This window comes from Phodopus roborovskii, unplaced genomic scaffold (genome assembly GCF_943737965.1).
Source record: "Phodopus roborovskii unplaced genomic scaffold, PHOROB, whole genome shotgun sequence".
In the NCBI taxonomy this organism is placed as follows: Eukaryota; Metazoa; Chordata; class Mammalia; order Rodentia; family Cricetidae; genus Phodopus; species Phodopus roborovskii.
Genome location: NW_026126511.1, coordinates 43318771 through 43346435, shown reverse-complemented (window position 1 = coordinate 43346435; position 27665 = coordinate 43318771). Strand labels below are relative to the sequence as shown.

The 27665-nt window shown below is 43.4% G+C and overlaps 2 protein-coding genes and 1 pseudogene across 2 annotated transcripts in view; 1 reads left to right on the top strand and 2 right to left on the bottom strand.

Annotated features, from left to right (window-relative positions):
* Positions 1–21373, bottom strand: part of Piwil2 (piwi like RNA-mediated gene silencing 2) — a 42239-nt gene extending 20866 nt beyond the window's left edge. Inside the window, exons 1-12 of the mRNA XM_051195447.1 lie at positions 21157–21373; positions 18400–18487; positions 18098–18236; positions 16850–17056; positions 16013–16123; positions 13286–13403; positions 12534–12658; positions 11489–11569; positions 11065–11178; positions 3580–3768; positions 2946–3030; positions 1201–1290 (exon numbers count right to left, since the gene is read on the bottom strand). Coding sequence (XP_051051404.1) covers positions 1201–1290; positions 2946–3030; positions 3580–3768; positions 11065–11178; positions 11489–11569; positions 12534–12658; positions 13286–13403; positions 16013–16123; positions 16850–17056; positions 18098–18236; positions 18400–18487; positions 21157–21348 — 1539 coding nt within the window. The 5' untranslated portion in view covers positions 21349–21373. The remainder of the gene's footprint in view (positions 1–1200; positions 1291–2945; positions 3031–3579; positions 3769–11064; positions 11179–11488; positions 11570–12533; positions 12659–13285; positions 13404–16012; positions 16124–16849; positions 17057–18097; positions 18237–18399; positions 18488–21156) is intronic.
* The window catches only part of Reep4 (receptor accessory protein 4), an 816909-nt gene that overhangs the window by 674734 nt on the left and 114510 nt on the right, over positions 1–27665 (top strand). The gene's annotated exons all lie outside the window — the stretch shown is intronic.
* On the bottom strand, positions 17641–17743 carry LOC127230542 (uncharacterized; annotated as a pseudogene).

The following is a 27665-nucleotide window of genomic DNA, read 5'->3' as shown; positions in this document are numbered from 1 at the left end:
ATTTAATAACAAAACCAACAACTTGCAGAAGCCCCCCGACTGTCTTACTGGGCCATGATCCCAGCACCTGGAAAGCAGAGGCAGGCAGGTCTCTGGGAATCTGAGGCCAGCCAGGGCTGCATAGTGAGACCCTGTCTCAAAAAAACTTTTTTTTAAAAGTTACTGACTGCTCCATGACATCTGATTTCTTTCTCAAGGCATCTTTTTAATGAGCAGGAATGAATTACACCTATTTAAAATCTAGGGTAGAAGTGGAGAGGAGGGCTGGGGTAGAGAGGTCCATGTTTATGCTAGGGCCAAACACAACAGGACAATCAAACATACTCAGGCTTGCACTGTCCTCCTGTATCAAGAAGTCGGCACCACCATAAACCTCCCCTGCTCTCAAAACTTGCCACAGTATATGTGATTTGAGGGCTACTTAACAGGTGTGTATGAGGAATGTGAATCATGTAAGAGTTCTTTGTGCTTCTGAGACCCATGAACCATACAGCTGCTGTTTGGCTCCTCTAGGGCAGATATCAGAGATCATAAACTCATTAGGGGATTGGGCGTTGTTGGGAAGGAGCTTTGACCTACACAGTAGGAGCTGAAGGTAAACGGAAAGAAATCTCTCATAGGGCCTTTCACTTCCTTAGGGTATCTCTAATGCTACTCAACATCTTACAACATTGGCGGGGGAATCTGGGGGTCTGCAAGGTGGCAGAGGGCAGCTAATGCACAGACTGCCTCAGTGGAAGGCAGCAGGGAAGGTTCGGCTGCACACTGCCAGGCATGGCTGCAAGGCCCATCTCAGCCTCTTGAGCTGAGCTGATGCTCCCAGGGTCTCCTCACTCACTGGCTTTTCTCCTCCATGTCTCCACATAAACTGTGGTTCAGAGAAACACTACAGTACCTTGGTGTTCTCAAGGAGTCTCATTACAGTTACATAACCAGCTAACCATCATCTGCTGACGGGAGGTGAGGACAGAGCTCTTACTTTTGCCTGCACAGTTCTAAAGACCTCCAAACTTCCTTTTCCATGGTAAAGTACATGGATGAGAGTCTACAGAAAGGAAACTGGAGCCCAGAAGGGCTTGCCAAGGGAGTTAGAGCCAGAACCCAACCTATTTCTAACTCAGGCTACCCCAAGGGTGGCTACTGAAAGCTGGCATCTCCCCCAAAGAGCAGGCACCCCTGCCCAAACAGCGCAAGTCCAACCTTCATGGCCCTGAAGTCCTTCTTCATCTTCTCAGGGATCCCTGTCATGAAGGAGAGCTCAGGCAACAGCAGGATCTCCCCCTTCAGCAGCTTAAACAAGACAAAGGAAAACAGGGGACAGAGATGGCATCTGGGACCGACTTAAGGTGGGTGCCAGTCTGCACTAACAAACCTGCCACTGAGAACGTCCATGAAACCCCGGAGAGAGGACAAGTGGATAGGAAACACTGTATGTATTGTAACTTCCACATTGCCTGTCACAATACAGACAGCTGCTGTGTTAGGTTAAAGAAGCAAGGGGGGGGGGGCGCTTGTCACAAAAAGAGAAAAATAAAAGTTTGGCTTTTCTGAGCCTCAAGACAATGAATAGCAAGATGACCTGTCAAGCTCAGTGCTTCCCACTTTGTGGCTCCTGAGCATTGAAGAGGTGGGGCTGGAGAGATGACTCAGCAGTTAAAAACACTTGCTGTTTTTACAGAGGGATGGGGTTTGGTTCCCAGAACCCACATGTCTCACAACTATCTGAAACTCCAGTTTCAGGAGCCAGACACCTTCTCTGACCTTAGTAGGTACCAGGCACACAGGGCATCAGGTATAGGGACAAACAGGCAAGCAAAACATCCATACACATAAAATAAATAAATTTAAATGTTTTTAATAAAAAAATAGACTGAGAATGTTGTCAAGGCAATTCTCTGGGCCCTTTTGTTAAAGTAAATGTCATATCTTCCCTCTTGAATCTACATATTTGTTTCTGGTTTTTTAAAGATTCATTCTTATTATTTTAATTATGAGTATGTGTGTGGTGGGGTATGAATGCAAGTGTCCAGAGGTCAGAGGTTTCAGATACCCTGGAGCTTGGGTACAGGCAGTTATAAACTGCCCGATGTGAGTGCTGGGAATTGAACTTGGGTCCTCAGGAAGAGCAAATTGTGTTCTTAATCACTGAGTCATCTCTCTCTCCATAAACTAAAGTTTTGTTTTTTTTTTTTGTTTTTTGTTTTTTTTTTTTGTTTTGTTTTTTGTTTTTTTTTTTGAGGCAGGGTCTCACTACAGAGACCTAACTGTCCTGGAACTTACTATGTAGACCAGGCTAGCCTTGAACTCAAGAAATCTGCCTGCCTCTGCCTCCCAAGTGCTGGGATTGAAGGCATGTGCTACCACACTCATATCAGAGTTTTGATCTTTTTTTTTAATGTAAAAGTGCTATGCAGCTGGGCATTGGTGGCACATGTCTTTAATCCCAGCACTCAGGATGAAAGGCAGGTGGATCTCAGTGAATTCCGGGCCAGCATCATCTACAGAGCAAGTTCCAGGACAGGCTCCAAAACTACAGAGAAACCCTGTCTCAAAAATAAAAAGTGTTTTACTTGCATGTATTATATGTACCTGGTATCCACAGAGGGTAGAAGAGGGTTTCAGATCCCCTGGAACTGGAGTCACAGAATAGAACCCTGGCCCTTTCAAAGAGCAATTATTACTCTTAACCACTGTATCATCTCTATCTCCACAGCCGCTAGAGTTTTCATCTTTATATATAGGGAATTCTCCTTATGCCTTCAACCTAAATTGTTCATTTAGGTATTTAGCTCCTCTTGGTATGTCCTAGCAAATCTGGCTAGAGGAAAAATAAATCCATGCCTAGTGTACCCCACCACACTGTACACATATGCACATGCATGTGAATGCACATAACAAGTGGCCAATAGGACAGAGGACTATTGCTGGGAGTGTAAACCACTCACCGTGCCATGGTTATTCTGTCTCTCACTGGGCCTGTGGATGAGCAGCGGCTGGTCATCTTCCTTAACTGTGATCCCATAGTTTTTGCTAAAGCAGGACAGAGTAAGAAACAGTGTAGCCACTCCTGCAGCTCTTACCAATGCTACTGAAGCTTACAATTTGCACATCACCCTCATTGAGAATCCATCAGACACTAATCATAGTATATGTAAATGGAAAATGCAAGCTACAGGCCCCTTGCTAGCAGACAACGAACAAAAGCTACAAGCCCAGGAGAGGAGCATGTGAAAGATGCATCAGGCTAAAGGGTTCAGACAACAGAAGGTAAAATAAAACTCTACTGTTTAAAGACTTGACTTTCACTTCTCTCACCAGACAAAAACAGCAAGATAAATAGAATTCATGGCCCAAAATTCACTTTTGTAGTTATTGCTTAAAGTACCAAAAAAAACCAATTGTAAGGGCAACGCATTCATGCCAGACCCCACAGACAACCCTTTTGGTCTCAGGTGTACTGCCATTTTACGGATCTGTACAGTGTCAGGTACCCTGCTATTAATGGCACTTGATGTCCCAGAAACTTGGAAAGCACATCACACTCCCGCCCTCAGACCCAAGAGAGCCTCTCTCTTGTACCTGTAGTACTCCAGGAATGTGATCTCCTTCCCATCAGACATCACAAAGCTGTCTTTGGGGGTCTTGTTCCAGTCCACATCATCAATGCGGTAGGTGCGGTTGTTGTAGCGTGTGATGACAATGCTACCAACCAGAAGCTTGCTGCACTCGTCCTGGAAATGCTCCTTGTTCTGCTGGTAGATAGCATGCCTTTGGGAAGAGGCAAGAAGCTTTGGATGGCATCTGTGCACTCAGGGTTGTAAGAAAGTGACAGGGGACTCCAATAAATGAGGTAAGAGCATAGGGCTTTGATCACAGCTTTTACTCCAGATTAGTTGCAATCACGATGAGAACCAACTATCTTTGATTTTTTTTCAGGATTTATTTTTATTGTTTTAATTATTCATATGTGGTGTGTGTATCTCTGCATGTGGGCATGTACACATGAGTGCAAGTGCCCAAGGAGACCAGAAGCACCAGCTGCCCTGGAACCGGAGCAAGTGCTCTCAGCAGCTGAGCCATGTCTGCAGTCAACCCCAATTACTTCCTCTTTTTGAAACACAGTCGCACTACAATGTAGCCTTGGCTAGGTTGGAACTTACTATGTAGACCAGGATGGACTCGAACTCACAGAAATTTGCATATTTCTACCTCAAGAATCCTGAGATTAAAGGTATGCGCCACCACATGCAGCTGCTGGGTTTTTAAAAACTGAGGTCCCCCAAAGAAAAGTCACTTGCATTGTTTAAAAAAAGTGTGGCAGTGGTGGCACACACTTCTAATCCCAGATCTCAGGAGGCAGAGGCAGGCGGATATCTGTGAGTTTGAGGACAGCCTGGTCTAGGACAGCTAGGGCTGTTGCACAGAGAAACCATATCTGAAAAAAACAAAAACAAAACAAACAATCCAGGCAGAAAGATAACTCAGTGGTTATGACACATGTGATCTTACAGTAGACCAGGTTCAACTTCCAGCATGGAGGTTCACAAGCATCTGTAACTCCAATTCCAAGAGCCCTCCAACTAAAACAGTGAACAGCTCTATAACTTGTCCATAATTTTTATTTTAAACCACAAACTAAACTGTGTGTGTGGCCTAAATAAACATGGTTAAGTGGTTTAGAGCATGGACCATCACTGTCTTACAGTTCTATACAGTTGCTCCAGCTCACAGAGAAACCCTTCTTTGAGATGTGCTCACAGGATGTGGGTACCTCTAGTGAACTTTAAATATTGTTTTAATCTTTTATGTATTTTTTTTACACCAATCTAAAACAAAGTGGTGACTTGGCCACGTCCTGGGCTAAGGGGTGCTTGCATTTCCTCACTCTCAGTGAAGCACCTGTAGAAGGGCTGGAAGAGGGGACAGAGTTGTAATGTGCTACACTGAGCTTACCAACTCCAAAAGGTGAAAATCCTTTTGGGCATATACCCAAAGAAGACATATTCACACCACAAGGACATCTGCTCAACCATGTTCATAGCAACATTATTTGTCATAGCCAGATCTTGGAAACAACCTAGATGTCCCTCAAGTGAGGAATGGATAAAGAAAACATGATACATTTACACAACGGTGTACTACTCAACAGTAAGAAACAATGACATCCTAAAATTTGCAAGCAAATGGACAGAACTAGAAAAAAACATCCTGAATGAGGTAACTCAGATCCAGAAAGACAAACATAGTATGTATTCACTCATATCTGGATATCAGACTCAAAGCAAAAGATACCCGGCCTACAATCAGCAACTGCAGAGAAGCTAGAATCCTCTTCTAGAAACAGATGGAAACAATGCAGAAATCCACAGCTAACCAACCAATGGGCCAATCTCCTGGAGTACAATCAATGTGAAGGAGGAGCAATAACATGAACAAAGGAGTCAAGACTATGATGGGGAGACCCACAGGATCAGCTGACCTGAGCTAGTGAGAGATCCCTGACTCTGGTCTGACAAATGGGGAACTAGACTCCCTAAATATAGGTGACAATGGTGCAGCTGGGACGATATATGAGGCCACTGGCAGTGGCTCCAAGATCTAACACTAATGCACAAACTGACTTAGAGGAGCCCATTCTATATAGAGATACCTTGTTTTTCCTAGACCCAGGGGTGTGTGAGGGTGGGGAGGTGCCTTGGCCCTGCCTCAATAAGATGATGAGACAGACTTAGTAGACATCCTAGGAGAAGCCTTACCCTCTTCAAGGACCAGAAGAGAGGTGGGGTGGGGGAGCAGGAAGAGAGAAGGGAAAGGGAACTGGGATTGGAATATAAAAAATAAATTAATAAAAAAATATTATGTTGGAAAAAATAAAGCATTTGTATCCTTTTTAAAAAGTTGAAAACCCTAGTCTTTTCATAGCTAAAGCCACACACATAAAAATGTTTTTTAGAACAACTGTTATACATATAAAAATACGGATAACTTAAAATGTTTTAAAAAGTGTCATTGAGATATCTCAGTGAGTAAAGACACTTGCTTCCAAGTCTGATGACCTGTGTTGGATTCCCAGGGTCCATATGGATGGAAAGAGAAAACTGACTCCTGCAAGTTGTCTTTTCTGACTTCCATATGCATGCTGAGCACATCGCACACACACACACACACACACACACACACACACACACAAATAATATAAAGTGTAATTAAACATTTATCTTTATCAAACTGAAATTTTTTATGTGCCAAAATGTTCTATGAAAAATGAAGCAACTGGGCCAGGTGTGGTGGTACACACATCTTTAGCCCTATCAGGAAGGAGGCAGAGGCAGGCAGATCTCTGTGAGTTCCAGGCTAGTCAGGACTACATAACAAGATCCTTTCTCAACAAGAAAAGGAGGAGGGATGTGAAGGGGGGGAGGGAAGAGATGTGCTGGCTAGAACATGCCCCGGTAAGATTCAGTAGTAAGGCATTTTCTTTTTCTCTTTTTTGGTTTTTCAAGACAGGGTTTCTCTGTATAACCCTGGCAGTCCCAGAACCCACTCTGTAGACCAGGCTGGCCTCAAACTCATAAAGATCCACCTGCCTCTGCCTCCTAAGCGATGTGATCAAAGGCACATGCCACAACCCCCAGCTGTAAAGCATTTTCTCAATTAGTGATCAGTATGGGAGAGCCCAGCCCATGGTGGGTGGTGCCTTCCCTGGGCTGGTGGTTCAGGGCTCTGTAGGAAAGCAGGTTGAGCAAGCCATGAGGACCAAGCCAGTAAGCAGTACCCCTTCATGGCCTCTGCATCAGCTCCTGCCTCCAGGTTCCTGTCCTGTTTGAGAGCCTGTCCTGACTTCCTTTGATAGTGAACAGCGATACGTAAGTGTAAATTGAATAACCCCCTTTCCTCCCCACATTGCTATGGTCATGGTATTTCATCACAGCAATAGAAACCCTAAGACAGGAAAGACAACTCACATGAAAGAAAATATCTCAAATTATGTAGCTCTCAAGATACCTGTTTCTTAAATACAAAAATCTTACAATTAAAATATGCATTTTAGGCACTGGAGAGATTGCTCAGTGGTTAAGAACACTGGCTGTTCTTCTAGAGGACCCAGGTTTAATTCCCATCACTTACATGGCAGATCAGAGCTCTCTATAACTCCAGTTCTAGGGAATCTGAAACCCTCATGCAGACATACATTCGGGCAAAATACCAATGCATATGAATTAAAATAAATAAAAAAAATTTTAAGTGCATTTTTAAAATGGATCAAAGATCTAAATATTTTACTAAGACATACAAATGGCTAAAAGGTGTAGGAAAAACTGCTCAGTATCACTGTCCATACGGGAAATGCACTCACAGCCACAGCTAGACTCACTTCCCACACAGAGGTGGTTACATAAAAACAATGACAGCAAGGGAAGCTGCAGGTAAACTGGAGCCTTCAAACACCACAGGTAGGAACATAAGTGTTGTGGAATATTAGTTTAAGATATGTTACATTCATTTATGCTGTGGAGTATTTGTTTCAGTATGCAAAGAAATGTTGCATTGTTTTATGCTGTATTTGTTTAACTCTGTGAGGCTGTGTCACTTTGCCTGCCCAAAACACCTGATTGGTCTAATAAAGAGCTGAACAGCCAATAGCTAGGCAGGAGAGAGAAAGGCACGGCTGGCAGGCAGAGAATAAATAGGAGAACTCTAGGGAAAAGAGTTAGGAGAGGAGGATGCCAGGGATTAGTCACACAGCCAGCCACAGAATAAAGGAAAGAAAGGTATATAGAAAGCCCAGGGGCAAAAACTTAGTTAAAGAGAAATGGGATAGGGCCAGAGAGGTGGCTCAGTCATTAAGAGCACAGACTTGCTCTTCCAAAGGACCCAGGTTTAATTCCTAGCACCCACATGACAGCTAACTACTGTCTGTAACTCCAAGGTCTGACACCCTAACATAGACATACATTCAGGCAAAACACCAATGCATATAAAATAAAATATAAGTAAATTATTGAGCAAGAGAGAAAGAAAAACAGAATAATTTAAGTTAGAAATGCTGGCTAGAAAAGCCTGGCATTCATAAGTAAGAATAAGTCTCCCATCAAAAAAAGAATGCTGTATCATGAATGGATCGTGAAAACATACCAAGACAGTTTTTCATGAGAGATGTTTGTAACAGACAGAAAACAAATTAGTGAAGTAGGAGGCCAATATGGGTAAGACTCTATCTCATTCAGTGGAAAGAAGGAAGGGAGGGAAGGAGGGAACACCACACACACACACACGCACGCACGCACGCACGCACGCACGCACGCACGCACGCACACGGGGTGGAGTGATAGTTTTGTAGAGGGAAAAAATGGAAGTTGATGGGCATGGGGTGTGGGCTTCTCTCTGAGGTGAAGAATGTCCTAAGACTTTCTGCAGTGACAATATACAGCACTGTGCACACACTAACAGTCACAGAGCAGCACCCTCCAAATAAATATGTCCCACTGTTTATCTCAATAAAGCTATTTAATAAGATCACACTGGGGCCAGCTAGGTGGCTCACTGGCTAAAGACATTTGCTACCTAATCTGAAGACCTAAGTTTGATTCCTGGATCTCCAAGGTAGAGGAAGAGAACCTATTCCTTCAGACTACCCTCTGACCTTCACACATGTACATACATGTACACACAAGTAAACAAACTGATGTAAGAAAAATCATTCACATGATGGACCATACTCAGTGCTGGAATGCTAGCTTAACATGCATGAGGCCTTGGGTTCTCTCTCCAGTCAAAAAGCAATGATAACAATATAGAAAAGAGCAGACATATACTTGATATTTGGTCTTGGTGGGTCAGGAATGAGTGTGGCTTAGCAAGGCAGCTCTCACAAGGCTGCAGACAAGGTTCCAAGTCACCTGTAATCACCTCAAAGCTGAACTGAAACAAGATGTGTTACTAACAGCGCGGAAGTAAGCCATTCCACAGGGCTGCCCTGTAACATGGCTGCTGGCTTCTCCTCAAGTCTTCCCCAAGAGACCCTCAGACAGCAACCCCAGACAGAAAGCACAGTCTTTTTCTACTCTACCCTCCTGCATATTTTATAATTAAGACATGTAGGAAAGCCCAGCCCACACTCAAGAGTGAAGACCAACAAGATTGCTAGTAGGAATAGGCTAGCAAGGTCCCACCCTTCTCTGAGGACCCAATAGCTCTTGGGTGATTGAAAAACATTTTGATTTTTGTTTTTCAGAATAAAACAATTTTATTTTCATGGTCTCACAAAAAACAGTACAGATGGGTTCAAGGAGGCCAACACTTAGCAGTCCCAAAACTATAAGTCTGAGTGATTATCTACACAATTAGAACACTTTCATGGCTATTCTGCAGCAATGTAACTATGAGAAGTAAGAGCTTTACACCCAGGGTCCACACTTGCACTATCAATTAGGTAGAGCCCATTTGAATTTCTTCAGTTTCAACTTCTTGATTAGATTAAACCATCTGCAATTCTGTACTGCTGCAACATCCCTCAAAGAGCTTGACATCACTCTGGAAACTGTCTGATCTCAGCTTGTGATGTGGTCTTTGTACAGCAATGGGAGGCATTTTCTGTACTGGTACATAGCTCCTGACACATCATCTCTTGTCTGTGCTCACATGAGCAACTCTACACTGCTGAATCACAGAAAATATGCCCAACAATAATGCACACGAGGGGAAAGGGCAACTGATTAGAAAGAGGCAAGGAGTAAACATGAGTAGGAAGAAGGGATGGGGACAAGTATGACCAAAACTCATCGTAGGCATATGTGAAATAGCATGGGACCACCATTGTTGTAATTAAGATATGCTAATAAAACATCAAAAAAGAGACATTTTTGAACCTTCCAAAAGGACAAGAACTCACGGTGAAGACGACACTAGAAGACAAGAAACAGAACTAACATGGCTCTGCTCACTCAATGGTCAAAGGACTAGAAAGCAGCACTGCCGCAATTCTGAGGGAAAAAGACTTCCTACATAGAACTTCACTCAGTCTGAGGTAAACACCCTGGGTGCACAGCATTTCCTCTTATGTACCCTTCTCCAAGGAGACAATGGAGGACATGGCCTGCACCAGAGCAGGGGACAACACGAGATGTGTTAGGTCTGAGACTGACAGGTGGCAGCACCAGGAAGGAGGTGGGATAGCCCAGGCAGCCAGAAGAAAACCCAGTGCTCAGCAGACATGAAGATGATCCTGAATTCGACTGGGATAATCATTAAATCAGTTACTGAGAATGTAGAAGCAACAGGTAACACTGAACCCACTGGCTAAACCTACTTGCTCAATACCATTTAGAAGCATGTAAACTATTCCTGGGCAATAAAAAAAAATTCTACTATTTCTGAAGACTGAGTGGCTGTGACCTCTAGGAAAATAACTTCTCTTGGGCATTTCCTGAGTCCGTAGTAACACAAAAGATCCTGAGGATGAAGCTACCAATCCAGTGGCAGGGTCCCCTGAAAGCCATAGATCGCTCTAGAGCTGAGTGGCACCACATTGCAATCATACGAGGGGCCAGCCTGAACCACAGTGTAAGTTCCAGGCTAGCCTGAGACACTAAAATAAAACTGTCTTATTTTAATAAAAGAATAAAACTGTCTGGAAAGTACAAAAAACAAAACAAACAAACAAACAAAAACCAATCACCTCAGCCTATCTATGACAATAAGAGGGTGATGCCAGACACATCAGAAACAGGGCTTACCACCCAGGAAGTACGACTTCTTGGAGATGCCCACACAGATGCCCTAGTCTCAGACTTCAGGAGAGAGAACACTCCTTCAGCTCTCTCTTCTGTTTTGTTTTCTGAGACAAGTTCTCACACTGTACCTCAGGCTGGTCTGGAACCCTCTAGACAGCCTCAGCCTCTTGCCTCAGCCCTAGGAGAGTCACCATACCTGGCTTCAATTCTTGTAATACATTTTATGATTAAAAATCCCCACAGGACAGAGTTCAGCCTGTCCTCCGACTCCCCATTTATGAACTTCAGAAAGCCATCATGGTGTTAAATGTGGATTTCTCCATTCACTCACATGACATCCAGTACAGAGTCATTCCGAATGACTTTATGGGAGACATCAGCGAGAAGGAAGAGACCTCCATCTGTCCTCCGGATGCTAGCTGCGTAGCCAGGCCAGATCTGCAACCTGAAGAAAGAAGTGTTCCAAGAGCATCAGGGCCACAGAATTCCATACCCCTATTTGACACAATACTGATACTGCCCTTCCAGAAATGGGGAAGCCCTAGGGGAAAAACACAATCAAATCAGTATCAGTACAAATTTACTAAAAAAATGTAAACAAACAAAAAGGTTTAGTTGATTAAATTGTAGTTACCATCGTTACATACTGGTGAGGTTTTCTCCTAAATATAGTGGGCATAATGAAGTTTCTTCCCAGACCATTCAAAAGTGAAGGAGGAAAAAAGAAATTAAAACAAAACAAAAAATCCACCAACCTGTGTTGCTGTAGCACCATGGCACTTGTAGGGTCATAGAAGTTTCTCCCCACAAGCTTCATATCCAAAAGTTTCATTACCCTGAAATAAACATGAGGGCTGAGTTTCCTTTCTCTTTCTTAGTATGGGTGGGGGGAGCACGGAGCCTCATACTCTCTAGACAAACACTCAGCATCTAGCTGCATCCCAAGCCCAACAGTCTTAGCTATGGCTTCAGGTTTGTAGAACCTGAAGGTGCAGAAAAGTCTTTGACTTTTGCCTAATGTAGCCTATGTTTAGAATAATCTTGCTATAGAAAAGTAAAGCTAGCAAGGCATCCATCTGGAGTATGTTCAAATGATTGGAAGCTCTCTCATACCCACCTGGCTGAACACAGAGCTAATTATATTACTGTCCACTAAAAACTAAAGAGAATGCAAGTGAACTAGTTCCCAAATTTGAACAGCCCACCAAGGGGATTGTGTTTTTCCCAGAAGCTCACTTCAGGTTACAGTTCATTAAATGAGGGGCAGTTTGGGATTAACATCTGTAGAAACTGAGAGCCTCCCAAAAGAAGATAATCATAAGCTATGAATAATTTTTAAAACCTAGAAAATATCTCCCAGCAAACATGACTGTACTCTGAGAAGACCCTTCACTCATAAGTCTATTAAGTAAACAATACTGACATCTGCTTTGACTGAGCATGGTTGCTCATGCCTGTAATCTCAGCATCAGGGAAGCTGAGACAGAAGGATCATGATGGGCAATACTCATCTACATATCAAGTATGAGACTAGCTTGACCTACAGGAAATCCTATGTCAAAACAAGCACCTGGTCTGAAAATTCTTAAAATAATTCAAAGGAACTCATTTGCCTACTCAGCTACCTACAAGCCTACTTGCAGGCCTATCAAGTGAGAGATGATTTTTGAGTGAGTTGATGCTAAGGTCACCATTAAGTGCTTCCAAGCCCACCCACAGACACAGACGATGTGTGTGGCACCATCCCCACTTTCCCGGGAGCCTTACTCCAACCGCACAAGATGGCAGCAGCTTCCTTACCTTCGGAAAACAACATTGTAGAAGGGAATGCACAAGTCAGAGCACGGCTCAAGGATCTTGGTCAGCTGAATCTTGATGCTGATCTCTGCATCATCAGTTTTTCTCTGGCTTTTTAACTCAACAACCTAACAACAACAACAAAAAAAAAGTATGCACAAGTAATAAGAAATAACAGATATGAAGTCGTAGGCCTAACTCACCAAGTTCTAGAGCCCAAAATGTAGCTTCTATTCCCCCTCACTCTGTTGTAGTCTATGCTGACAAAAATCAGTGACAATAAATAAATAAATAAATAAATAAATCAGAGTTGAAGTTTTACCTCTTTATATGTATGTACATGTGCACCATGTGTATGCAGGTGCCCAAGAAGGCCAGAAGAGGGTGCTGGATCCCCTGGTATGTAAAGATGACTGAGAACCGCCCAGGATGGGTGCTAGGAAGTGAACCTGGGCTCTATGCAGAAGAGTCAAGTGCTCTTCACTTCTGAGCCATCTCTCCAGGCCCTGAAGTTGAAAATTTGAGTGATTCTTTGCCACAGAGGCCAAAAGCTTCCTACCACTCCACCTATGTAAAAAGTAACTTCTTAAACATAAGTGGGGGAGGAGTTTCTGCTCTGTCCTGCAGAAGTCTCCTTTCTGTCTAAAATCGGGAAGGTGCAAGTCAAACATTCAGGAAGTCTGCACTTCACCACCCCTCAAACCATCGGAGCACGCAGGTGTTCTACCCACACCACAATCTCCACTGGCTCTCACTTGTTGAAGCTTAACAGGAAGATAGAGAATAGACCCATCGAAAGCAGTTACGCTTCCCGTGACAGCTTGGTGGTCCTTCAACATGCCAAATCTCATGCTTTTGCACTCCACATTAGGGCTGCAAAACAACAAAGAGATTTTAGTTTGGATTACCTCAAACGGCAATCTTCCTACAGCTGTGCAGTAATTCTGTTATTTTGAAAAGCAGTTTTTTTGGTTTGTTTTGTTTTTTTGTAACTGCACTCCACCTAGTGGTCACATTTATAATTACACAACTGACTAAGAATGATTCAAAGATTCCTGCTTGGGTAGAAACATTAGAAATTGTAAATGGAGTGTGTGCCTGCAATTCAGCTATGTGAGAGACTGAGACAGGAGGGTCATACGTTTAAGACCTCTCTGGACAACAGAGAGAGACCTGGATTGAAGGAAAACAAAACAAAAAATAACCCATAATTCTAGACTGCTAGCTCCACATGTCATGTATGTCTTTCTAGATTTCAAAGCAGGGATCAGAATCCCAAGGTCGATGTTATGAGTATCTAAGGCTTTACAGGACCATATGACTGTGCATCTCTGTTGTCATAACACAAAATCAGCCATGGCATAGAAACTGGCAAAACCCTAATAAAAGTTCACTGTTAAGCAAGCCATGGGCCAGGCCAACCTTGGACCGAGTGTGGTTTGCCAGTCCCTGCTGAGTCTTCAGAGACACATTTTTAGAGTTCTCTTTTTTTTTTTCTAAGTGTTTAAATCTTTCTTCGAGATTTCTGTTTACTTAATGTGTATTATATGCATGTGTCTGTATGTCTGCAGAGGCCACAGAGGGTAGCAGATTCCCTGAAGCTGAAGTTACAGGGGTTGTAAGTCACCCGACATGGATACTGGTAACTGAACTCAGTTCTCCAGACAGAAGTTCTATCTCCTGACAATTGGGGGGGTTGCTTTGATCTGGTTTTTACCTCTGAACCATCTCTCCAGCCCCTAAACTGTTTTTATTGTTGTTGATACAGGGTCTATGTAGACCAGGAGGGCCTTGAACTCAACAAGATCCATCTGCCTCTGAAGTGCTGGGATTAAAGACGTGAACCACAATATCCCACCATATGGTATTTTTTAAAATGAGATTTTAATAATTTTTCACCCACGGAAATTTCAAGTTTTTATTGTAACAAACTGGCAGCTTAAAAAATTCCAACAGCTACCTTATGCAATGATTACACTAGGACACATCTTGTTCTACAACTATAAAGTATGAATAAATCCAAGACTAAAAAAATGGTCAATTATGTTCAAATATAGGAAGACTTTAAAAAATATTTAATATGTCATCCCTAAAATTAAATACATTAACATTTCTTTTCTCCTCAAGAAAAATTTTCATATGTAGGTTGAGTATACCTTATGCCAAATGCTTAAACTCAAAGTGTTTTTGATCCTGGAATATTTGCATATACATAATGAAATATCCCAGGGATGAGACCCAAATTTAAACATGAAATGCAATTTGTGTGTCATTTATACCCAGTCCAAAGATTTTGGGGACATTTCTTTTTTTTCTCTTTCTTTCACACCCCCCCTTTTTTTTTTTTTTTTTTTTTTTTTTTTTTTTTTTTTTTTTGAGAGAGAGAGACAGTCATATTATGTAGCCAGTCCGGCCTAATTGTCAAAGCTCAGTGCAATAGAAGATCTGGTTTTACACTGATGACAGCTTATGCTGGAAAGCATGTGGAGTAAGGGAACACTCTCCCATGGCTGGTGGGAGTGCACACTTGTATAGCCGCTTTGGAAATCAGTATGGAGGTTTCTCAGAAAACGGGGAATGGATCTACCTCAAGACCTAGCTATACCACTCTTGAGCATATACCAAAAGGACATTCCATCCTACCACAAGGACACTTGCTCAACTATATTCATAGCAGTTTTATTCTTGTTGCCAGAAACTTGGAAAAAACCTAGCTGTTCCTCAACCAAAGAATGGCTAAAAAAATATGGTAGCCTGGTCATGCTGGTGCACGCTTTTAATCCCAGTCCTTAGGAGGCAGAGGCAGGTAATCTCTGAATTTGAGTTCAGTCTAGTCTACAGAGTGAGTTCCAGGACAGCCAGGGCTATACCAAGAAACCCTGTCTTGAAAAAACAAGAAAAACAAAAACAAAAACCAACCAACAAAAAAAAAAAAAAAAAACACCATTCTTTAGCTGGAGTGCCACTGGAGAGACATAAATGCCAATTGTGATAACGCACGTACAGGAGGGTCCAGGGTTTGTGAGTTATGGATCTTATACAAGTGGTAGGAGTTTGGTAAAAGGAATAAAAATTACAAAAGAAGAGCCAAGAGATCATAGAAGGGTGCTGGGTGTTGCTCAGTAGTAGAGCACTTGCTTAGCATGTGGAGCCCTGGGTTCAAGCACCAGTACAGCCAGAAAAATGGAAAAGGCCATGGGAGGAGGCGGTGCAGACAACAGGCCCTGAGCTTCCTTCCATTTTAAACCATTCTTGCCTCACACCATGGGCCAGCACCTATGAAATCAAACCCTGAATTGGGCAAACAGCTAAAGCTCACACAAATACTAACTTTGAACTTCCTCCCAGAACCCTGAAGCAGGCTTAGTGCATGGGGAATAGTCCGTCAGGAGCAGTTCAGAGGAGTACTGAGTCACACACAGGGATCTAGGCCATCCCTGTCCTCTAGGAAGTGCACAAGGGAGGGAAATAGCTGTACACACCTGAAAGTCACATGATACTGATAAACTGCTTCATTATGACACTGGATTTTGATGAGGTTCAGTCCCAAAGACTGAGGTGTTCCTTTTGATCCTTGCTTGACCAAAAGCTCTCTGGAAAAGAAGGAAAAAAAAAAAAAAAGAGAGAGAGAGAGAGAGAGAGAGAGAAAGCACAAGCCAGGCATGATAATACACAACTTAGTTCTGTCTACTCTGGAGGCTAAAGCAGAAGCTCCCTTGAGCCCAGAAGTTCAAGCAAGGCCAGCTGTGACCACCTTAAAAATACATACATACATACATACATACATACACACACACACACACACACACACACACACACACATACACACACACACCATATACCTCAATAATCAACTGACCAGCCACCATCAAGTGGAAAAATATTTTTTCCCATTTTACTTACAGATAAACAAACAAGAAGTCAAGGAATACAAATACAGCCACATTGACTTACACAGCAAAGTCATCCAGGCTGCCCTATGAATAGTGCTACAATAACCAAGGCCAGCTAGCTAAGGACAAAGAGTTTATTCCACAGAGAGAGATGAGGGGCTGTTAATATTCCTCCTGAGATACCCTCATCTTCAACATGACAGCAAAGTGTCAGTCTGATGTGAAGGGAAGTGGCAAGCCAGGCTCTGCTCATTGGTATAGCCAATTGTTTATATTCACAGTTAAACCCACTACTTCTTCAGGAATCTCTTCAGCTGCGGACTCAGAACAGCAGCCACATTTCCACCCAGCAGCCTGAGTGCAGGCTGCAGAGCTACCTCTACCTCCACCATCCCTGCTTTAGAGCAGAAGGTGATCTTAACTCACTTTTCCTTTCTTTCCATAGTCAGGACTGGAAGGGGATCTGCAGAGTGCAGTGAGGTTGGAGACAGAGTGGGAGGCTGTGGCAGCCGTGGGGGGTCCCGAGCCGTCAGGCCAAAGGGACTGGGAGGTTTGTCCACTCCTCTGCCTATACTGCTGGCTGCTCTTCCCAGTGGTAACAATGATACATCAGAACTGCCTCTTCCCAGCATTCTGAAATGAAAAAGAGGTAAATCAGGGCTTTCCTGGTCTATGCTACCTCTAGAACATCCCCTCAAGTGTACCAATCCTTTCATTTTAAAAACTGATTATGAAATCTATTACTGAACATTATTTGGTGGGGTGCAGGACAACACAGGGAAGCCCCCAGGAGCGCAGGGCTCACCACTTGCTCATGGGATCACTACTGGGGTCTATTGACCTCACAGCCATCAAGGATGAGCTGCTTCTCAGCTATCACATCTTCAAATTCCTGTGCATAAACTTAGTGAAGCTTGGGTCTTTTGTTTTTTTTTTTTTTTTTTTTTTTCTTTCCCAAAACGGAGTTTCTCTGTGTAGCTCTGTAGACCAGGTTGGCCTCGAACTCACAGAGATCCACCTGCCTCTGTGCACCACCACCACGGGCTAGCATGGATCTTCTTTGAGGTATGGGTCTTCTGGTGGCCAGGAAACTTGAACTTGGTTCTATACAGGGCCTCAATGACATGTTCTAGTGCTTCCCAACGGCATCATACATACCAGTCTGGAACCTGGACTGGGGACAGCACTGAGGTCAGAGACATGGCTAGCCTCCACAAAATTGTTTCCAAGGTCACTTGGGCAATCACACTGGCAACATGGTACATGCATTCCCAAGGAAGCTGCTGTTTGCAACCATTGCCTTCCATTCTTTTCTTGCAAGACCCAAAGGGGCCCAAGCACAGCCTTAGGATTCTCTTAAAATGATGACCCACTCACTAGCCAGTCTTCGTATGACCTCTCAGAGCCACCTCCCCAGGCAGAATTGAGGGGAATGTAACTTATATTTTACCATCTGGGGACATTTTGAAGAGTCAAAAGAAGCCGTGAGGTACCCAGTGGGAACTATTCTCCCTTCCCAATGACTTTCTGGATGAACAGCCACCAACTATTCCTGAGAAACACCCACCTTAAACACCCACTTGAAAATGCTCATCTGGATGGTAAACACCTATGTCCTAGAGCCTCTCTGTACAACCTACACTTGAGGTTACAGGACAAAGTGACTTTACCTACCTACTCCAACCAACTGAAGCCTCTGCCAACTTGCTGTCCCCAGCTGCCAGCACTGAAGAATCAGGCAAAGAGGATCGGGATTCTTCTCTGTCTTTGTGGGCCATGTTAACAGACAAGCCTCGACCTAGAACACCTCTGCCTGCAAGAGCCAAACCACCGTGTTACTGTGAGCTGAGTACCCTGTACAGTTAGGTTTCTGAAAACAAACAACGTGGACACAAAAACCAAGCCATACAGGTCTCCAAAACACAAGAACCAAGTGGCCACATATGCCTCCACATTTCCAGTTGATTTCCACATACCTAAAGAAGGCACTTCTCGTTTTGAAGGGGTTCGGAAGGCTGTGTCAAGACCCATGCCACGAAACATGGACACTAAACCCATAGACTCCTAGGGAAAGATATTTATTAAGGTTATCCTAAGAAATGGATTGGAGTCCTAGAAACAATAGCTTTCTAAAAAAAAAAAAAAAAAAAAATCCGCAGTCTCCAAACCCTACTAATGTTATAAGAACAAGAGACATCAGCTGGTGAGGTGGCTCAGAGACTAAAGGTGACTACTGCAAACATGAGAACCTGAGTTTGATCCCTGGGACCCACATGGTGGAAGGAGAGAACCACTCTCACAAGTTGTCCCCTGACTTCCACATATACCCTGTGTCATACACACATAATGAATTTTATGCACACACACATAAAATGAATGCAAATAAAAAAAATTTTAAAAATGGATAAAATCTTCATAAAAATTTTTCAATACTTATTAGGACCTCACAGTAGACTTTAAAGTAAATGTAATTGGGTTAAAAACTATGAATTTAAGGGGCAAGAGAGAGGTCTATGCAGTTAGGAGCACAGGCTGCTCTTCCAGAAGATCCCGGTTCAATTCCCAGCACCCAACACTCTTATATGTCTCCTCTGGCACCCAGAATGCATGTATGTGGTGCACAGACATACATGCAGCCAAACACTCACACACATAAAATAAAAATATGCGTTATTTTAGCTAGGTTTCGCTAGGATTACTTTTAATCCTAGCACTCAGGAGGCAGAGGTAAGTGGATTTCTGTGAATTTCAGGCCAGCCTGGTCTACAGAGTGAGTTCACAAAACAGCCAAGGCTATTATGTCTCAACAATAGGAAGCCTGTGTCAACAACTGCATCAAAACCAACAAATGATGGATAGTGCAACAAAATAGCTATGTTTTACCATGTTTTAAATTTTTATTTACTTTTTTATTTTGAGACTAAGCATCCTTTGATGACTGGAGTAAAAGCATATGCCACACACATCATTACTTATTTTTTTAAGTTTTATTTATTTTATATGCATAACTTGTTTTGCCTGTCTGTATATATTTATGCTATGTGTATGCTTGGTGCCTGTGGAGGTCAGCAATGGGCATGAGACCCCACGAGTGGTCCTGCAGACTGTCATGGACCAACAAGTGGAAGAGCAGCAAGTGGTCCCCTGAGCCAACATGTTGACCCTGTTTTTGTATGTTTGGGGTTTGTTTTGTTTTATCTGTTTGTTTTCAAGACAGGGTTTCTCTGTGTAGCTTTGGAGCCTGTCCAGTAACTCGCTCTGTAGACCAGGCTGACCTCGAACTCTCAGCCTGCCTCTGCCTTCTCAACACTATGACTAAAGGCATGGCCACCACTGCCCAGCTTGGCTGGTATTTAATTTTAAAAATTAAAAATATTTTTCTATCTTTGTGTAATAATATGACGATGGGCACATGTGTGTACCACGGTGGGCATATATGCAAACTAGAGGGCAACTTCAAGAACAGGCCCTTGCCTTCCACCTTGAAACCAGTCTCTTGTGCTTGTTTCCTCATGCATACCCCAGGCTAGCTCATCTGGGAGCTTCTACAGATTCTCCTATCTCCACTTCCCAGATCCTTGTAGGAGTCATGGGATTATAGACATGGGTTACATATGAGGGCCACTGTGCCCAGATTTTTCCATGGGTGCTGGAGATTCAAACTATGGTCCTTATGGTAACATGGCAAGCACTCTACCTACTGAATCTTCTCCCCAGCCCTTCCCCAAGACTACTTCCTATATAGCCATGGTAAAGAGGAACAAGAACATTGGTTAATCAAAGAAAGATCATTGAAAGATAGCAGAAGTTTAGGGTTTTGATTTTTGCTTTTTTATTTGTTTGTTTTGCTTTGTTTTACAGACTGGTCACAAACTTGCTAGACAGTTAAAATAAATACTGAACTTCTGGCCCTCTTTTCTCCATCTCCACACTTCTGGGATTACAGACCTGCACATCCACACCTGGTTTACATGGCGCTGGGGGATCAAATCCTAGGTTCTATGTATGTTAGGCAAGCAAGGAACTGAGCTGCATCCTCAGTCCCATTTGTGTTTTCTTCTCTCAAATGATATCCACTGAAATATACAGCTGCACTGCTGTGGTAGTCCTGAAAGTTTGCTGTTACACCAGTCAGAGCTGCTAGGTGAATAAAAGCCACATACAAACCAAAGCACTTCATCTGACTAAACACAGAATATTGCTGTCAGCTTTCTTATTAAACCTGGTGCCTAACCCTTCTAACTCTTCTTAGGGTAATCCTAACTCCATTATCTACATGCCATTCTTTATCCTTGACATTAATTATAGATAAATTCTGTTCTTAAAATCACCATATAATTGGGAGATTAAACTTGCCCATACTACAGCAGTAGCACTGAGGATCCTCTTTATCCTCAAGGAATGTCTGGCAAGAGATTGAAAACTCTGAAAAGGAAAAAACTGAACAATTATTACCTCAGAGGCAAGAGTTGTTGCCAATACAGAGGTAATCAGAGTATTATATATGAAAAGATGAAAAGATGAAGAAATGAGAGGGTAGAGGACCGAAGCTAGAAACCAACCTAAGGCATCCAAATTCATCTAGTATTTATTTTCAGGCACTTTCTCTAGGACTTGAAGTGTACGACCACAAGATACAACTACTTGTCAAAAACAAACAAAATACAAAAATAACAGACCTCAATTTTAAAGAAATCACCCTTAGTTTCCCAAGCACTCTAAAGTGATCTTACCTTTTGTACTGGCTGGACTTGTGGGCTGGATTCCTCTGGCTTTCTAAACACAAGGCCTCTGCCTGCAGGTCCTGCCTTACCCCAGGCTGAGTCCAAAGGTCTAGGAGGTTGTGGCCAACAGCCTGGCATCCTAACACACTGAGATGGATGGACAGGGGTGGGCCCCCTGAACAATGGCCGGACAGGATCCATCGAGACTGTAGAAATGACTGTTGATTCTGTTCTGATTAGTTACCTGCCAGCATTTTCAAAGGACAAAAGTTATACAATCTATTGTGAATAGAACCTTTTCTTATGAGAGTTGAGAGATATATTAATCTATGGGTGTAAAAAGTCATTAGGAGTCAGTTTAATATTATGTCCATTAAGCAGAATAACAGTAACAAGATTCCACCCTGGGGCCTAGGACCTGTCTAGGCACATGTTCCTGGCCCAACAATGGTGCCAGGTATGGCTTTCATCTTGTGCAGTGGGACTTATATGCATTCAGAAAGTGGTTGGTTACTGTTCAAGCCATACCAACTCCCAGCATGGAAGGGTAGGTGGGTACAGTCCCATCCCTAGCCATGGAATTACTGGCAATTGATAGCTGGTGGGGGTCATTTTTTTTTTCTTATCAGTATAGCCTCTAATAAACTGACCATGCTCCAGGAAAAGGCCACATATACAGGAGTATACAGGCTTCACAAACTGGATTTAAGGGGTGTTAAAAAAAAAAAAAAGAACACAGAGTTGGGCAGGTAGGGAAGGGGGGTGGATCTGGGAAGAATTGTGGGAGGGAATGAGTACAATTTTAATACATATGTGTGAAATCCTCCAAGAACTAATAAAAAATTAAATTCCCATTGCTTGCCTTTTCCTCCCTTTAAACAAGTCAGGTCAGTGACAGGACCAGTCACCTCTAACAGATTCTTTTTTAAATTAATTTTTTTCCCCACAACTATCTTATTTCTAAGAATGGGGCTTGCTGTATAGCTCAGGCAGGCTTTGAACTTGCAATCTTCCTGTGTGTTTGGATTACAGGAAAAGGCCCCCATGAACCATCAAGAACATCCTAAGCACCTCCCATTAACCAAAGCCCTCCCTGAGCTTATCTAAACAGCCTCTCTGGAAAGCATCTATCAACTAAACCCCTTTAGTAGAAAGGAACAATGTTTTGTGGGGGGGATGATTTCGATTGTAGTTAACACCTCCATATCATTAAATTATTGTAAACAAATATGTTTTTTGCTTTATTTTCTCCTCTATCAGTCCCCTCCCACCTCAATCTATAATTGCATTCGACTCTACTCTCTTGGGCTTGGCTGACGCTCTGAATCTTTATCCAGTTTTTTCAAACACCATTAGGGCTGAGGTCTCCAAGGAACAAAACCTCCCTGCTTTGAGCCTACACTACCTGCTGACTCTCACAGGTTCCATTTAATGCCTTCCCTCCCCAGCTAACTAGGGAGGAGCCCCCTGGGTCTATCTCCAATCTATCAAGCCGCTTCAAATCATTTTATAGTTTACAGACTTCAAGACTGGCTCTGCTAAGGGTTTCTTTCATTATCCTGACCTGTTCCTGATTCTTGAAGAATCTTTTTTCTTTCTTCCTTTTCCCTCGTGTGCTAGGGAGCAAACCCAAGGCCTCATGCACGTTAAACATGCATTAGACCACAGAGCTACACTCCAAACTCAGGAATCTCTTCTGAGCTTTCGAAAGCCTGCCTGCACTCTGTGCTACAGAGAAAGAAGACGGCCACTCGACTCCTCAGTGCTGGTCAGGACAGAAGTAGCTCAAGGGCTTCCCAAATCCTTTGAGTTAAAGTACTGTCTCTTGTACTATAAAAGCTACTAAGGCTTTCCGTCCTCAATGGCTACGACAGTTCTACCCCGGTTGCTAAACTGCTGCTCAGGAGCGCGTACCTTTCCCCGCACCACCCTCGCCTTACCCACAAGTCAGTGTGGTCTAACTGGTTCGTACGAAGCAATGCTGTAGCACAGACCTCTGGGACCCTTTTTACCCTCCTATGACCACAGTCACAGATTTGGACCCCTCCTTCAAATGGGTTTCCACACTGGGAAGGGTCCCAGGTCAGGCCTGTCTTGTCCACGTCTCCATGTGTGCCCTTTGGGCTGGGGCACCAGGCCTCGGGCCTAACCTGAGGCCAAGCCCTTGAAAGCCAAATTCCACCCAGGGTCCACGATAGCAGAATACCTTTCGACCACCTGGACTGTGGCCAGCCGAGCCTCGGCTCTTTTTCTTTTTAGGTCTGGCGCCACTGAACCCCCAAGCGAGAGCCCTTCCTCCTCGAGCCACTTCTTCCCACTCCTATTCCAGGCCCCACGTTCCTCTCGCACACTCGGCCTGGAATAACGAATTCCAGTCCACCCTGCCCCCGCCCACACCACCTCGTGCTTATGGGGGAGGGGCGTGGGGTAGGAGGTAATAACCCAAGAGGAGGGCCCTGGCCGACAGCGCCATGTTCACCACCAGGAGCTTGAGCAAAAGCCTGCACCAGGGCGCCCTTGACCCTCCTGGCTGTCCACACCTGACTCTCGTCCTCTCACCTGGCCTCGAGTCGTCAGGGCCCCGAAGCACCCTGCCTTGGAAGAACACAAGCCTCACCACCCCGCCCGCCACTTAAAAGGAGCCACGTGCCCCAAGTCCTGATTTCCGGGTCTCCCTAGCCCAGGGCCTCAGCCCATTGGCTGGACAGCATGCCGCTCAGAAGGCTTCACCGCTTCATTGGCTCGTCCTTTCCAAGGAGCCTTGCTGTGTGGAAGTAGACCTCAAAACGGCGCTAGAAGTTATGGGAGTGATTTTAAAGTGTGTTGGAGGCGTGGGTGCCCCTGAGTCCCTTTCAGTGGGCTGCTCCCGTAAACAAATTTAGCTAACATGTTCACGTTGACAGTGACCTACTCTGTCCTCCCAGCATAAAGGCTGTAACAAAGCTTGGCACAGGGCTGCTGACTCAGTGGTAGGGCGCTTCCCCTGATCAGGACTGAGGGACGCACCAAAGCCACCACAGTGGGGGGAGAAAAAAGAAAGAAACTGTTCTCCAACCCCAATTAAGTCTCAGCTCTCTATCGTGTTTGGAACATTGACCAAAGCATGTGTGAAAGATTCGTTCAATGCGCATTGAAACACTCGCTTAGTGAAAGGATTCGTGGTCTTCCGGATGAAGTGTGACAACACTAGTTCTTTGAGCACACCTGATTGTAACCTGACACAAGCAACTTTCTTTACAAAGGTTGTAGATTGGGTTCCTTGGTGTTTCAGTGTTGAACCACGAGTAGATGGCTTCAGTACAGTGATTCCAAGTAATCCGTACACGGTGAGTGCTCTGTCACCAAAAGGAAAATCCAGACAATCTTAGTGTTGATTGGAAATAAAGATGGGAAGCATTTGGGACCATCAGCATTTGTTAGGATTCTTTCCAAAGCTAATCAACATACCTTGCTGTTTATATTCCCTGTTGGGGCACTTAAGTTGTCAATAAACGTGTTATCTCTAGGGTAGCCATTTTTAAAAAGCACACACACATACAGCACCTGTGTCCTGTATGCAAGGCCCTGGCTACAATCTCCAACACACCCCAGAAACAACTCTTATAAAAGCACATACTATCTTATCTGGGTACATACCCACGGGGATGGAGAGGGGGCTGAGGTAAGAATCTATTTAATTTACTGCAATCATTCTATAATGAAATGCATATAAAACATCACATTGTGTCTCCATAAATATATATGCAGTGACTGATTTGTCAAAACAGCACACACGTGTTGTCTGTGGTAAAGTATTTAGAGTTAAATGACAGATGACACCTTTTATAAACTCAGAAAAGTCATAACCAGGTTCTAGAAACTAGGGATGGAAATGGGTCCATAAGTATATATGGTACAGATTTCCCTAAATATTCATGGCTTCAAATACTGTGACCCTGTAAGAACCACAGATTCTGACTTTACTGGTGTTCTTCAGAAAATAAAACCACAAAGCCACAGCAAGACTGAGTACAGGGAATTGCATTGCCCTGCTGGCCCAGAAATTACATAGAGAATTCCATTTAAAGTACATGTATGACTTCAATATCTCAGGCAGAAGTAAAGTTATCTTCCCTGGAGCAAGCACACCCATAGCCAGGTCCCCCAAAGCTCTCACATAAAAGGTGTTAACAAACATAAGTCCATAAAAAAGAATAAAAATATAAAACATTAAGAGACAACAACAAAATCCAAAAATGGACAAGATATTTGAATAGACAAGCACGGGTGTATGAGGTACCACATAACTCCAATCCTTACACATTCATCTGAGGAGGGGATCTCCAGTTCAAGGCTAATATGAGTTACACAGCAAGACTCTGTCTCTAAAACAAAATTAAAAGAAAACATATTTGAGGCCAGCAAGCTGACTCATCTGGTAAAGGTACCTGCAGCTCTGCCTACAAGGTCTTACTGCTGTAGTTTAGGTATGATTTGTCCTCGTAAGAACTCGTCTTCTAATTTGATTGGTGAGGTGGCTCAGTGAGTGAAGACGCTTACATCTAAGCCTAATGGATTCCAAGGGCCCACACAGTGGAAGGAGAGAAGTGACTCTCACATGTTGTCCTCCAACCTCTACATTCGTGTTGTGGCATGAGTGCACCCCAAACACTAAATATAATATAAATAATTAAAGAATTTCACTTCTAATGTGGCTAGTGTGTGTATAGCCCATGGCAATACACTCTTACTTTCATAAAGCAAGCCTGGTGTCTCTTGGTTTCTCTTACACAGATGCCTCTATTCACAGATCTACTTTACCTCCATTATCTGCCTCAGTTTTAAGAAAACAAATGAACCTTTTTGGAGGAGGGGCTCATTTCATATTAAACCCATATCACCCAACCTTTGACACCCTCTTGGGTCTACTAGTGCACTATTGTGGGCTTTCTCGGGTTCTATCCTTGGTAACAGCAAGAATCTGTTTGTGAGAGCAGAGTCTTGGTAACTTCATCAACTCTTATGGCTCCCCATTTCCCAAACTGTCCCAGTGTTAGTTAAATGTCACCATGAGTTTTTGAAGAGTCATTCAATGAAATCCAAGGTATTGTCAGAAACTGTTTTGAGTTGAATTCAGAGGAGGCCATTTCCTTGCTACACAGTTCCAGATGTCTATAAATAGTGAGCAGTGTTCACTGACAACCTTGAAAGGCTAGAGAGCCTAGTATCATCACAAGTTTGCCTTTGTTTGGCTGAAAATATCTATATAAAGTTGAAAGTTATGGTGAGATTATTTTCAAGAACCACAGTGGGATGGTCACGGTCATCTCACTGGACTGAGGCGGCAAGGATAGACCTGGAAAGGTGCCCACGATAGTGAGCTAGCAGCCTCAGGACTGTCAACGGTTGGGTGGTATTATAGTTTTAATATGAAATGACACCCCCAAACACACACACTAAAGCCAAAGGTTCATTTGTCTTAAAAACGTTTGGCCTGGCGGTGTTGGCGCATGACTTTAATCCCAGCACTCCTAAGAAGAGGCAGGCAGATCTCTAAGTTGGAGGCCAGGCTGGTCTACAAAGTGAATTCCAGGATAGGTAGAGCTGTTACAGAGAGCTGTCTCGAAAAACCAAGCAAACAAACAAAATCCAAAGTAGTTTGTCAGCTGTTAGGGATTTTTGGAATTAGATCATAAAGGGTCTGACTTCATTAACAGTAGATAAATATGCTGATGTATTCATAATCCAGTAGCCCTACTGGGAGGTACTGGAGGCTTGGGAGGTAGAGCCTAGTTGGAGGCGTGTCTCTGCAGTTAAGAACACTTGTTGCTCTTGCGGAGGACTCAAGTTTGATCCCTAGCACCTACACGTCACATCAGTAACTCCAGTTCCAGGAGCTCTGTCATCCTCTTGGGGATTCCTTAAGTACCAGACATGCACATGGTACACTTAAATACACACAGACAAAGCACTCACACACACAAAGTATTTTAAAGAGAGAATACTTTCTCTAGTCCCTTCCTGTCTGTCTCCTCTGCATGAGTGGGCACCTCTGCTCCATGACATCTTTTCCCTGTGACATTCTACAGAACTGTACAATCAGGAACAATGGAGCCAGCCGACCTGGACTGTGGCCTTTCAGTTCCTTTTGAACTGTTTCTACTGAATACTTGTCACAGCAAGGAAAGCTAACATGGAAAGGCTCATGCTGTGCTGTCTCCCTTACCAAGAGACAGTTTATCTATTTACTTGATCTCATGTATTCTAGACTGGTCTTGTGTCATGTGACATTCACTCTTTTGTCTTTTTGATCTTTTTTGAGGGGCCCACCACCCAGCTCCCATAGAAATCACACACAGAGGCTTATTCTTTGTTACGAATGCCTGGCCTTAGCTTGGCTTGTTTCTAGCCAGTTGTTTTTGTTTTTTTGTTTTGTTTTTGGTTTTATTTTTTTTAATCTTAAATTAATCCAGCTACCGTCTCCCTCTGGGCTTTTATCTTTCTTCTGTAACCCTTTTTTTTCCTTCTTACTCCATGTC